This window comes from Staurois parvus, unplaced genomic scaffold (genome assembly GCF_062004578.1).
Source record: "Staurois parvus isolate SC_StPar_1 unplaced genomic scaffold, SC_StPar_1.0 ptg001032l, whole genome shotgun sequence".
NCBI lineage: Eukaryota > Metazoa > Chordata > Amphibia > Anura > Ranidae > Staurois > Staurois parvus.
Genome location: NW_028318828.1, coordinates 937,805 through 952,099, shown reverse-complemented (window position 1 = coordinate 952,099; position 14,295 = coordinate 937,805). Strand labels below are relative to the sequence as shown.

The window sequence follows — 14,295 nt, the reverse complement described above, 5'->3', positions numbered from 1 at the left end:
TCCAGTTGCCTCCACTGCCTCGCTTCTCTGGTGATCCCAAAGCTTGTCGGGGCTTAATCAATCAGTGCTCAATTCACTTTGAACTAGCAGCCAACCATATCCCTGCTAACCATTCCAAGGTGGCGTACATGATTTTCCTCCCTTCTGGTGAAGCACTGGCTTGGGCCTCGCCACTGTGGAAGCGTCAAGATGCTACTATTCCCAGTCTCCCAGCCTTCCAGCAGGCTTTCCGTAAAACATTTGATGTTCCTGGCAGGACTTCACCTGCTGCGGGAGCTCTTCTTCGGCTTCCTCAAGGTATCATGACTGTTGGTTCAGTTTCGCACCTTAGCTTTGGAACTTTCATGGAATAATGAGGCCCTTTCTGCAACCTATTGGCAGGGTCTAGCAGACTGTATTAAGGATGAACTAGCTGGAAGAACCATACACACCACCCTGGATGACTTGATTGCTCTTAGCATCCAAATCGATGTCCGCTTCCAGGAGCATGATCTGGAAAAGGGCTGGTCCACGTTGACCCCCCCCCCCCCAGTGGGTTCGTTCACTTCTGTTTTCCAGAAATCCCATGATCAATCTACCTCCACAACTGTACTGGCATCCAAAGAGCCTATGCAGGCAGGCCGAACGCGCCTCACTCCACAAGAGCGATCGCGTTGCCTAAGACTTGGTCTATGCCTTTACTGTGGGGCTGAAAGTCATATAATTAAGTCCTGTTCAGTCCGTTCGGGAAACTCTCAGGTCTAGGTCACTCTGAGGGAGGTGATCTAGACCAGAACCTGAATTCCGCCACCTACCCTCGATTTATCATACCTGTCTCTATTCATTGGGCCCTGAAATTGTATCAAGTTTCTGCTTATGTGGACTCTGGGGCAGCTGGGAACTTCATCTAGCAATCATTGGTCGCTGAACTGGGCATTCCTCTTGTCCCCTTGATGACGCCCCTATCAGTATCTGCAGTTGATGGCTCTACCTTGGCCATAGGACCTCTACGTTTCCGAACTCCATAACTATGCATATTGGTGTTCTTCATCATGAGGAAATCTCCTTCCTGATCCTCTCTAAGTCTTCAAGTCCCATCATTCTTGGACTTCCATGGTTGCAGAAACACTCACCCTATCTTGACTGGAACTCTGGCCAAGTATTGTCATGCGGGCCACAATGCCATCAGACTTGTCTCCCTAAGGTGCTCCCACCTCGCTCTGTACCTGTGGCGGAGGTCACCACCTCTTCGATGCTCCCTCAACATTGTGAGGCCTTCCAAGATGTTTTTTGTCATAAAGCTGCTCCCCTGCCTACTCCTATTGCAGGCCCCCTTCCGGTGCTGTCCACCTCTAGTTCCTTACCCTCTTTGCTGCCTAAACCATTGGTTCCTTTACATACTGTGCAGCTCAGAGCTTCAACTTCACTACTTTCTAGATGGGTGGAGGCCGCAACATCTGTGACCTCTATACCATCTGAGTTCCCAGCTTCGTATGCCCTGTCTGCGGAGACCCCAATAACCCTACTCCCCTCAGCTGCTTTGGACCCAGTCATGGTTTCCACATTAATAGCTTCAGTGCCTTCCCCAGGTTCCTGTTCTGCACAGCACAGCCTGTCATGCCCACTTTACAAATCAAAGCCTTCACGCCTACTCCTGTATCCTCCCTGGCAGCCTCCTCACCAGACCCTTCATCCTGGTTACTGGTGTCTGCTCCAGCCCAGCTGCCTGACTTATGTTCTCCCATTCTTACTCCTTCAGAGGCAAATGTTACATCTGTCAGCTTCCAAGTACAAAGTATCTGCAGATCATCATCGCTGGGTGCGTCCCACATTTATCCCTGATGACAAGCTTTGGCTCTCTACCAATAATATCCGTCTACGAGTACCCTCTATGAAATTGGCTCCTTGTTTCACCGGTCCCTGTACCATCCTACGCCAGGTCAATCTTTGCCTTTCAAACTTCGCTTCCCTTCACATCTGAGAATCCCTGATGTTTTCCATGTTTCTCATCTGAGACCGTACATCATCAACAGGTTTTCCCGTCCTCATCGTCCTTCCCAATAGTGAGTACTTCGGATCAGTGTGAAGTTAAGCAAATCTTGGATTCCAAATTCATCAGAGGGAAGCTTTTGTATCCAATTGACTGGAAGGGATATAGTCCTGAGGAGAGGTGTCGTCTGCTATTCTCTGGGTTTTATTTCCTTCCCTTCCATCACTTCCTGGCTCGCCTCCTAGTTTGCTCTGGTGAAGAAGCAGGCTGGGGCTTAGACTCCGCACCCTGGGGATCCCTGAGTTGGCGATCTACAAGGGCTCACTACCACAGGCGCTTGAAATTATGGTTTCTTCCCTGAATTGAAGAAAGCAGCAAAGCCTATTAAGCATTGGCATTAGAGTTGCTTGCAGTGGCTGTATTTACATTAAGCCTGTCCTGACTAGGTGTGGACCTATCTGGAGGATTCCTTTCCCTGGAGCATGGACTTACAAATTATTATCACTTGTATATGTTGGGAATGTGGCCTGCATGAATCAAGCTGAGGCTGCTTTTACCTGCTAACTACTTGGGCCAGGTGAGGTGTGCAGCAGCCGGGCTATTTCTTTCTATTTCTTCATCATGCTTTGGGTCTCTCCCCAGCCTGCACCCTCACCAGTCAGTGGCATCCAACTTATTGGACCTTGTCAGTCTGAGGGGGCAGGGCGGGGCGGGGGGTGTTATTGAGGCCCTATGCATTTATTGCAACTTGTGTTAGAATTATCATGAATATTAAAGGATGTTCCATTCCTGTTTGTAAAATCCATAAAAAATGTTTTGGCACTTCTGTTTGTATATTACATATTATAAAACATGCTATTCTTCTATGGTGCAGGACACATTTTACAAACAGCATCAATATACATATAGAAAACCATATTTTCTATGCTCAGACCTATGCTTACTGATTCATATTTATTGTACAGCCAAAGCCCAGGAGGTGAACTTATGGGGCTTCAGCTGGACTACTGGACAGTGGCTCCAATGATTGAAAAGAAGAAGGATACTGAGAAAAGGGAGTCCTCCTCTGCTAAGAACACTTTGAAATGCACTTTCCGCTCGCTGCAGGTCAGCAGGCTTCCCAACAGTGAGGTCCCAGCTGCTCCCACAATGTCGATGACCGTGGTCACAAAGGAGAAAAACAAAAAAGGTAACTAATCTATATAATAAATGCTATTATATACCCGCTCTTGTGGATCTCATGTGAATGTGACCTATTAATTATATGACCGGCTGCAGCTCTAATAAGGTGCTATACCTTTAAATGTACTTTAAAAATGTAGGTGCTGCCTGGTCTGTGCAATCATATATCAATACCATGTATGTGTGTAAAACAGAAACCTTGCATAGCAACAAAGAATAAATAAAGCAAATATGTAAATGCATAAACAAATAAATGCATAAATGAATAAATTAAAAAAAGTACATAAGTAAATAAAGTTCATTCAATTAGTCCATACCTTTGTGCTTCTTCACTTAATCATTGTGACAAATGATCATACTTCCTTCATAAAGGGCCTGGTACTTTACAAATACAAAAGGTGCATAAAAAGTGCTCCCCTCCAATGCTCCCAATCACTCACCAGATGGTGTGGACTCTTAGGTGAATAAGAGTGTTGTGTGCTATTCCTTGTTAAGACTAGTGGTCCTCCTAGGTATTTGTATCCTGTTCTCCTCAGCAGTATACAATGACAATGTTGATTTACCTCCAGATGTAGGTATGCATAGAGTAATTCCATTTTTATTAAAAAACCAATAAGTAAACAATTGTAAAGTAAACCAAAAAGTAAACATGTAAAAAAAACAAGCCGAAACACTGGACCGGAAGTCGTGCATCGGTGTGCATCTCACCGGCTGGAAATGATGACGTTACCAGGCACTTTATGAAGGAAGTATGGTCATTTGTCACATAATGATTAAGTGAAGAAGCACAAAGATATGGACTAATTGAATGAACTTTATTTACTTATGTACTTTTTTTAATTTATTCATTTATGCATTTATTTGTTTATGCATTTACATATTTGCTTTATTTATTCTTTGTTGCTATGCAAGGTTTCTGTTTTACACACATACATGGTATTGATATATGCTTGCACAGACCAGGCAGCACCTACATTTTTAAAATACATTTAAAGGTATAGCACCTTATTAGAGCTGCAGCCGGTCATATAATTGATTATAATATAATTGATTTTTGGTTGATATTCTGTCTCTATCATTTAAAATACACCTGTGATAAAAAATATAGACCCTTCATTTATTTGTAAGTGAGCAAATTTACAAAATCTGCCGGGGATCAAATAATTATTTTTCCCACTGTATGTAATTTATTAGTATAAAATGAACATTAAGTTCAACAATTGCAGCAATCAATACAGATGTGGTGAAGAGCGCTGTCAGTAATCTTTTTCAGACACTGTATGACATGTAAAAACACAGTCTCTGGTTTAGTGCAAAAAATGGCTTAGTCTTGTGTCATTTGAACTGTGGCAGTGGGATTATTGCAGCTTTACTTAATCTTTAAGGCAGCTAGTTAGTTCTACTTCTAATTAAATATACTTCCAACCCCAAACCTGAACTTTGAATCTTGTACCTGCTACCCACCTTTACTGCGGCAATTACAAAAGAAGGTTTATACAAAACTACCAGAGAATGTCAGTGTTACTCGCTGGAACGACTGCATAAGTCGAGCCATATTGAATAGACTGAGAAAACTAAGACTGTTAAAGCAGTATTAAACCCAAAAGCAAACATCATATTGTCGCTTAATAGATGTGGTGGCTGCATTAGTTTTCTTTTTTAGGCTTTCTGTCTTCTATTTTCATCTGGTGATCCAGCCATTAAATCTGTTGGGTTTTTTTTAAAGACATTTTTATTGGAGTTTTGACAGTGTATAATATAATACATGTGCAGGATAATGGAAGCAGTATTAACATCCTAATATGCTTTCATAGCCAAAAACCATTCACATAATATCGAGACATTAAGAAAATCAAGGTTGATACAACTAACTCTTGTGTCGGTCTAGAGAATAGATAAGAAAATATCCAGGAAAGAGGAGAGGGAAAAAAATGTTTAGTGGGACAGGAGATAAGGTGCAGTAAAAGAGGGAGTAAAAAGAAAAGGAGGGGGGGTGTAAAAAGGGAGAGTTAAGTAAAGAAGAGAGAGCACAGAGAATACCGGGATCTCAGATGACTTATGTACAGCTAAGATAAACTTGCAAAAGACACTAGTTCCCTCAGTAGCGTTTGAAAGAGAATAATTTCTAGTGTTACCATAATCCTAGAGACTGCCAGGTGTCAAGGGGGAATCAGGTAGTAGAAGTGTATATAACCCACAACGGGCATGACTTGTCTGTGTAAATGCTAGAGAGCATTGACTCAGGTATAGTGTAGCACGGGTTTGTATCATTTGAGCGGAGTAGAAGCATTCTTTCAACCTGTCCAGTAGGCTGGAAGGGTAGGATACAATTTGGTGATGTAAGTGATCCATTTACGGTTGAAAAAGTTCGAGTGGCGAGAGGTAGAGACTTAAAGATCCAGATGTTCTATGCGAAGTAGGCTGTTGGTGTCCTGTTTCACATCGGTTATTGATGGTGGGGGTAGCGACGTCCACTGCTTTAGGATGGCTCTCCTGGCTGACATTAAACAGGTGGCTAGCCAAGGTTTGTGTTTATTGACGAGAAGTTGAAGAAGGCTAAAATTCCCAAAGAGAAGAAAGAGAGGGTTCATGGATGGTTGTAGGCCAGTGATTGATTCTATCAATAGTTCCACTTGAGACAGCTGGACACGACCAGAATGCTATGAAGAAGAGTAGGCTTGTTGAATGAGCAGTGAGGGCAGGTTTGAGTGGACATGGGCGACTTGGAAAAGCTGTAAGACCTATATGCTCGATGTACAATTTTGAGCTCCTGTTCTGCCAAAACGCGTTGTTTATAAAGGAGCATGTATTGTTGAAGCCCGAAATGATTTGTTCCACTGAGAATGTATTGTTAAAATCTTTCAGCCAAGAAGCCGTAGATGTAGATTCCAGAGTTCTGCTGAGGTATAAATTTAGTGGTGTGTAGACATCCAATATTTTGAATTGACCACATGCCAGAAGAGTGTCAATTAAAGAAGTGCGAAATCTGAGAGTTTTATCTGGGGCAAGTTTTTTTTCACAAAGTTCTGGACTTGTAGAACATATATAGCTTGGTGAGGTGATATTTCATATGGCAACTTAATAGTCGAGAAGGGTAAAGGAAAACCAGAAGCGCCATCAAAAATTGTACAATATTTTTGAGGCCATGAGACAGCCACCCAGCATAGGCAGAGTATTGTTGTGGGTAGGGAAAAGCAGGGTTTTTGTGTATAAATAAATATCGAGATATCCAGGGGTACACAACCAGTTTACACCTGATTTCTCTCCATGCTATCAGCGTATCACTTATTAGCAGATTATGTTTTAGATGGAGAGGTAGAGAGTTGACATTACAGTGTAGCAAGGCCTGTAGGCTGAATGGGTGTACCATGTCTCTTTCTATGCTGTAGTTTGAATATCTGGATGCTTGGACTAGCCAATCCAGACACACTCTTAACAGACATGAAAGATTATAGACTGACATTTGGTAATCCTGATCCCCCCTTGCTCCTAGGGAGATGCAGTTTGTGAAGGGCTATCCGGAAACAGTGTCCCTGCCAGAGAAAATTGGATATCGCTTTTTTTAATTTCAAAATGTTGGCATGTCATAACAATAGTGGAATCATGTGAAGAGGATAGAGGAGCTATGGAAAGCTGACATTTTGAACAAGTGTGATCTCTCCAGAAGCGCTATTGGTAGTGTTCTCCACATATTTAGTTCTGCTATAATTTTACCTATGACTGGGGTAAAGTTTAAATGGTAGATGGATCATGGAAGTTTGCCTATTTTGATGCCCATGTGATGCTTGGCAAGAGTGAAGATTGTGTTGTGCGTCCATGGGGGGGGGGGTTGTAAAGGGGTAGAATTCCGCTTTTCGCGAAATTAATACGTAGGTCTGAGCACTCTTTATATACTGAGAATATATGTGGCATGTCAGCAGTGGAATTAAAAGTAAAAATCAGAATATCATCTGCAAACAGGGCAATGCGATGGTCTTGTTGACCAATTTTGACTCTGTGTAGTTTGGAGTTAGAGATTTTAGAAATTTGCCAAAGGTACCAAAGCTAGATTAAAAAGGAGAGGGGACAGAGGGCAACCCTGTATAGTTCCCTTATCTAGATGAATAGGATTAGAGATGTAGCCAGCAGTGATTACATTTGCCATAGGCGCAGTGTACATGGATTCGATCAAATTGGGAGAAGGGGCCAGAGAAGCCAAATTTTTTAAGTACCATGTGTAGCCAAGAAAAATTTACATTGTTGAAAGTCTTTTCTGCATCTAGTGAGATTATGGCTATGTCTTTACTTCCATTAAGTTTTGTGTGTTCTAGTACCGCCAGGTCCTTTTGAATGTTCGAGGCCGCTGAGCGACCTTGTGTGAAACCCACTTGCGAGGGGTGGATGAGTGAAGGCATTATGCGGGCCAGCCCATTAGCAATAATCTTGGATAAAATTTTAGCATCTAGATTTAGCAAAGAAATTGGACAATGGGATCCTGGGTCAGTTGGATCCTTTCCCTTTTTCGTTATCAGTTTTATGTGAGCTTGAAAAACGGTTGGTAGATAGTCACCCCCCGGTTGTATCTTGTGGTAAACTGACATGAGGGTTGGTGAGATGAGCTTATCTGTCAGTTTATAGAATTCCAAAGTGTATCCATCTGGGCCTGGCGCCTTGCCACCAGCTAGAGAGGTGATTGCATTATGGATGTCTTTTGAGGTAATGGGACTGTTAAGCAATGCCAAGGCAGCCAGGTCCACCCGAGGGAGAGAGAGACGATCGAGAAAAGAGCATGCTGATTGTGAGTCTATCAGGTCAGGGCCATATAACTGGGCATAAAACTGTTCTAAAGTTCTGATTATCTGATTCTGGTGTTGTGAACAGAGCCGGCTGGATCTCAAAGGGATGTAAAGTGTGTGAGTGAAAGGGTTTTTTGCATAGTCGGGCTAGTAGTTTTCTTGGCTTATTGCCAAATTTGTGGTATTGAAGGTCCGAATATGGTTGGTAGGTGATTTCCTGGGCTTTGCACCACAGATCGAACAAGTTTTTGGCTTCCTACCAAAGTTTCCTATTTTCATGTGTATTCTTGTCCGCTAAGTTGGCCCGAGCAATCCTCAGGCGATCGCTTGCCACCCGATAGTTGCGTGAGAGGTGTTTTTTATATGAAGCTGAAAAGGCAATTATTTTGCCCCACATCACTGCTTTGCCAGTTTCCCAGAATAGGTTGGGGTTAGACTTGTGAGCATCATTGGTAGCAGCAAAATCTTGCCAGGTGGCAGTGAGTACTTGGAGGAGTTCCTGGTTGTTTGCTAGGTAGGAGGGGAAACGCCATATTTTAGGGGACTGGTCAGATTCCATGTAGGCTATGTGTTTGGATATTGGAGCATGGTCTGAAATGGCTATGTCGTGGATTACTAAACTATTAATGGAGTTGAGTATAGTAGAATTGAAAAAGACAATCTATTCTGGAGAGAGTGTGGTGGACTGGGGAGTAAAAAGTATATTAATTACCATCAGGATGGGACAACCTCCAAATGTCCGTAAGTTGAAACGTCTCCGTAAAGTGTGTAAGCAAGGAAGTATTGGATGAGTGACCTATAGAATCTATAGTGGGTTTGTGTACGACAGCTGATCTGTCCTCCTTCCCGTTCATGAGGGAGTTGAAGTCACTGCCCAAGACAAGAGGGAAATGTAGATATCTGGATACCCTGGATGACACTAGTTGAAAGAATGGCTTGGTGGGCTAATTGGGGGCATAGATATTTGCAAAAGCTAGTGTGTTGGGGCCTATTTTGATATGTAAGACGATCATACGGCTGTCTTCATCGGTTTATGTAGTTATAACGTCTGCTGTTAGCCTTTTGCTAATGAGAATCATTACCCCTGCTTTACCCCTAACTGAGAAGGAGCCGTGAACCTGGCATAGTTTTTTCATGTGGACAAAATCATCCTGGATTAGGTGTGTTTCCTGTAAAAGCACTATATCCGTTTTAAGCCGCTTCAGTTGGCGATGTATCGCCATTCATCTGTGGGGGATCTCAGACCCTTCACATAACAAAAATTATCCGTACCATCAAGTTGAATCATAGACAGATCTTTTAAAACTGTAACATAATGCTAAACTTGTCTCTGCCCTCTTCCGCCTCCAACCTATAGCCTTGGGGGCTAGTAACGGTTCTGTAGTTAAAAAGAATGATTTCTTGGTTAAAACAAGATGTAGAAGAGTGGGGAGAACAGGGCGGAGAGAGAATGTAGGGGCCCAACGGGGGCGCAAAAGAATAATAACATATAAGAAAAGCCATCGTGGTAGCTTCGACTTCACATTTTTCCACATGTAACACTTTATCTCAATCAGCATTACCGACTAGCCTACCTGATGAAGCATCGCTTTGAGAGCGGGCATGAGAAGCTGGTCATGTTCAGGGGCCCGCTGTCCCCTTACAAATGTGTAAAGAAGGTACCAGCTTAATCTTCCCGTGCAATGATACATGAGCTAGGTTTAAACTATCATGGGAGGAGGGTGAGGACCGTCCATCCCATCTATCAATGTTTTATCATCAGAACAACCAACATATGTCATGTAGGTATACCAAGTTGTCAAATACTTGTGTAACTTTGATGTGTTTAGACTGTCTTCGTTCAGCAGTATAGAATACTCGGAAGAGAGACTAGAAGATTCTGCGTTACTATAGAGCAGGGGTTGGAGTTATGGTGGCCTGAGGTGCATGTCGTACATTGGCGTTTTGGTGGGTCCTTGCGTGGGCTGTGTTGGTCTCTGGGTCCCGGGGTATGATGAATGTTTGGCGTGATCCTCATGTCAGAAGTGACATGTAGGTGCGTTTGTGTGTATTCCAATGCTTCTTCCGGTTGGACAAATGATTTTGGTTCTCCTGAAGGTGTCATTAACTTCAGCGTAGTGGGATAGGCTAATGTGAATTTGATGCCGTGTTGGTGGAGAGTTGCACAGATTGGTTGAAAAGCCTTACATTTGCGAGAGACATGAATAGTCCGCAAAGAGTAGTAGTAGCAGCCATCAATTTGAAGTGAGTGTGAATTGCGAAAAGACGTGAGAAGGGTCACTCTATTCGCATAATTGAGATATTTAGCTATTACTGACCTCGAGCGTCTGTCATTAGATGGCGTGCCCAGGCGATGGGCCCTTTCTACTATGCTCTGCTGAGCAGAGATTCATCAGGGAGCCAGAATTATACGATTCAGGAAGGCCAACAATTCTCAGGTTATTCCTGCGTGAGCGATTTTCTAAATCATCTAGCTTTTCTAGGATGTGCTGCTGCGTGCGTGCAAATTGCAGAGCTCCTGCATGGGAAATGTGAGCCTCATCTTCTAAATCTGATATGTGTTGTTCAGCCTCTGACAGGCGTTTTGCATGATCAATCAGCTCCTTCCATATTTGGTCAAGACCTGAAGATACCGCCTGGTCCACTGGTGCTGTAATGGTGGGCGAGAAAAGCATGGCTACTGCCTGCGCTATGCGATCATACTGGTCTTCTGAGGACCGCAGATCTGAGGGTTCTAACCCTGACTGAAGCGCCTGTATAGCAGTGTTTGTCTCCATGCTGTCGGCCATCTTGGCTGCAGCTAAAGGAGAGCTGCAAGTGTCGGGTCCCTGAGCGGGTGCAGGGCCGTAGGGTGGAGGGACAAGGTACCGCTCCATACAGTTGCAAGAAAAAGTATGTGAACCCCTTGGGATTACATGGAGTTTTGCATGAATTGGGCATAAAATGTGCTCTGAACGTCATCTAAGTCACAATAGAAGAACACAGTCTGCTGAACATAATACTACACAAACATTAGATGTTGCCATGGTTTAATTGCACATAACATGTAAACATTCACAGTGCAGGGAGGAAAAAGTATGTGAACCTTTGGACTTAATAACTGGTTGACCCTCCTTTGGCAGCAATAACCTCAACCAAACCTTTCCTGTAGTTGCAGATCAGACCTGCACAACGATCTGGAGTAATTTTGGACCACTCCTCTTCACAAAACTGTTTCAGTGTAGCAATATTCTTTGGATGTCTGCTGTGAATCATCGCTCTCTTAAGGTCATGCCACAGCATTTCAATCGGGTTGAGGTCAGGACTCTGACTGGGCCACTCCAGAAGGCATATTCTGTGCTGTTGCAGCTATTGTTTTGTTGAATTACTTGTATGCTTTGGGTCATTGTCCTGTTGCATCACCCATCCTCTGCGGAGCTTCAGTTGGCGGACAGATGGTCGTAGGTTTTCCTGCAAAATGTCTTGTTAAACTCTGGAATTCATTTTCCCATCAATGACAACAATCCGTCCAGGCCCTGAGGCAGCAAAGCAGCCCCAAACCATGATGCTCCCTCCGCCATGTTTTACAGTGGGGATGAGGTTTTGATGTTGGTGTGCTGTGCCTTTTTTTCTCCACACATAGTGTTGTGTGTTCTTCCCAAACAACTCAATCTTGGTTTCATCTGTCCGTAGTATAATTTGCCAGTAGTGCTGTGGAACATCCAGGTGCTCTTTTGCAAACTTCAAACGTGCTGCAATATTCTTTTTGGACAGCAATGACTTCCTCTATGGTGTCCTCCCATGTACTCCATTCTTGTTTAATGTTTTCCTTATTGTAGATGTGTCAACAAAAATGTTAGCATGTGCCAGAGATTTCTGTAGGTCTTTAGCTGACACTCTGGGATTCTTACTATGTGCGTCACTTAAAAAAACGGTTCCGTTTTTTGAAGTAACGCACTTCCGGTACGGGACGCCAACTTGAAAACTCCCAGGAAGTACCACATGAATGCAGTTTACCCATGCAGGGGAGAGGAAGAGGCTGTATTGTAATGTGAGTTACTTCTTTTCATAAAATAAATGAACTGCAAGCTTGATTTACTACACTATGGAGGATCTCTTTCTTTGCTCACTATTATGTGAGTGAGACTTCACAGAAAATCTGCTTAGAAGACCTTAAAGGTCACAGAGGAGAAAGTTTGGAGGAGGAATAATAGAACTACTTGGGAAGGAGATTTACCAGATGGGATTGTTGAGGATCCAGGGTGATCCTGAAGGCTTTCTGGCCCTTAGGGGTCGCAGAAAGGAGGTGAGGAGGCACTGCAGCTGGAGTGGAAAAGTTTGTTGGCACTTACACGATTGAGCACCAGTTGCACATTGCATGTGTATGTCCTATCACTTATTCAAACAGTGGACTTATATATTTGTGTTCATTTATGAGATTTGAAGTGGCACTATCACATGATATATGTCTTATATTTTAATATTGTTGAGTTATTTGCTGGCACGTGTGTAGGGCACGAAGATGAATTTGTCACTTTAAGATATGTCATATTTTTTACATAGAATTTTTTATGCTTTCAGTCACTATTCACATGTAGGTGTGTTTGGCTTGTTTAGCCCATGAAGTATAATTTATGGTGATTTAGTTTATTAGCGCTGCACTATTATTTATATATAGCAACAGTGCTAAACTTTCTCCATTTGTAGACAGTCTGTCTTACCGTAGACACATGAACATCAAGGCTTTTGGAGATACTTTTGTAACCCTTTCCAGCTTCATGCAAGTCAACAATTCTTGATCGTAGGTCTTCTGAGAGCTCTTTTCTGCGAGGCATGGTTCACATCAGACAGTGCTTCTTGAAACCAGTAAACCCAAAACAGGTGTGTGTTTTTTCAGGGCAGGACAGCTATCAGCAACACATCCAATATCATCACACTGATTGGAGTCAAGGTTGGCTCACTCCTGGCTCCAATTAGCTCTGGGAGAAGTCATTAAGCTAGGGCCTCACATACATTTTCCTCCCTGCACTGTGAATGTTTACATGTTATGTGCAATTAAACCATGGCAACATCTAATGTTTGTGTAGTATTATGTTCAGCAGACTGTGTTCTTCTATTGTTGTGACTTAGATGACGTTCAGAGCACATTTTATGCCCAATTCATGCAAAACTCCACGTAATCCCAAGGGGTTCACATACTTTTTCTTGCAACTGTACGTGGCAGGGTGTAAGAGACAGTGGGGGTGTCCGGAAGGGTGGTAACGGGTGTCTAAGGAGCATGGAGCCAGCTTTATGTGCCATGGATGCCGGAGCTGCCGAGTCTTCCTCCATTACATGTGGCGCCAGAACCGGAAGTAAATCTGTTGTTTTTAAAATAGAACAAGCTGTCCAACAGATGTATCAGCTACAGGTACACTTACAATGATCAGCTTTTATTTATTGATGTAAAACCTTTATTGCAAAGAAGCAAAACTGTTTGCTGTAATTGCTTGTAAAGTGTTAGCTGGAGTTGTTTTCAATTTGGCAGTATATTTAAATCTTATAGTACATCTAACACTCCCTTCTCCCAGACTGATACTAGAAGGAATAAGAAAAATAATGAAAGATTTACAACCCATCATAACAGAGGATGGAACTCTGAAAGAAATATTCCAACAACCCCCAATACTGGCTTTCAGACAGCTCCCCAACCTTAGACATAAACTACTCAGCAGGAAACGTCCTTCTGATTATGATGTCAGAAGTAATGGAAGCAAATCCTGCAAAAAAAAAACTCTGCAACCAAATGAATCCATCAAAAAGTGTCACACACTCAAAATCAATCTTTAATATCACTGGATCATACAGCTGCACCTCCAGTAATGTTGTGTACCTTATCCAGTGCAAAAAATGTAACGAAGGATCTTTTGTTGGCAAAACAGGAGAAAAGTTGTGAACAAGGATGAATTTGCACAGACATACCATCAAGGAACATAAAGAAGATGACTTCTGTACACCATTTCTCACAAACGGACAACACTGTGATAGACCTCAATACCTTAGTTCTTAAATGGAATTTCAAAACTATTAAGGAAAGAAAAACGTTTGAACTAAGAATGATATTTTTATTTCATACAAAAGATAACAGCCTTAATGTAGACATGGGATTCAACACTCATTATCCAGTTCTACGACCCCCTCTGTGACTGTCATCCCCAACCCCCCCCCCTAGTCTAATCTAATCTAGTCTAATCCTAGTTTTATAACCATTCCTGTGTACATTGGTTTGTGTGTGTGTTTTTTCCCTCAGAGATTGTTTCTTTTAACATTCTGCTAACTTTATGAAGTAGTACTGCTTGGAACTTGAAGAAAGGGACATACCCCGAAAGCTTGTCCTGAAAATTGTACGTT

The 14,295-nt window shown here is 42.7% G+C and overlaps 1 protein-coding gene across 6 annotated transcripts in view; it reads left to right on the top strand.

Moving 5' to 3' along the window:
* PACS2 (phosphofurin acidic cluster sorting protein 2) overlaps positions 1 to 14,295 on the top strand; it is a 1,098,307-nt gene that overhangs the window by 1,047,501 nt on the left and 36,511 nt on the right. For 5 of the 6 annotated variants that reach the window (XM_089657830.1, XM_089657827.1, XM_089657828.1 and 2 more), the window contains one exon: positions 2,935 to 3,158. In XM_089657830.1, coding sequence (XP_089513956.1) covers positions 2,935 to 3,158 — 224 coding nt within the window. Of the gene's footprint in view, positions 1 to 2,934; positions 3,159 to 14,295 lie in introns of those variants that run through there. The other variant, XM_089657831.1, reaches the window with a different exon arrangement.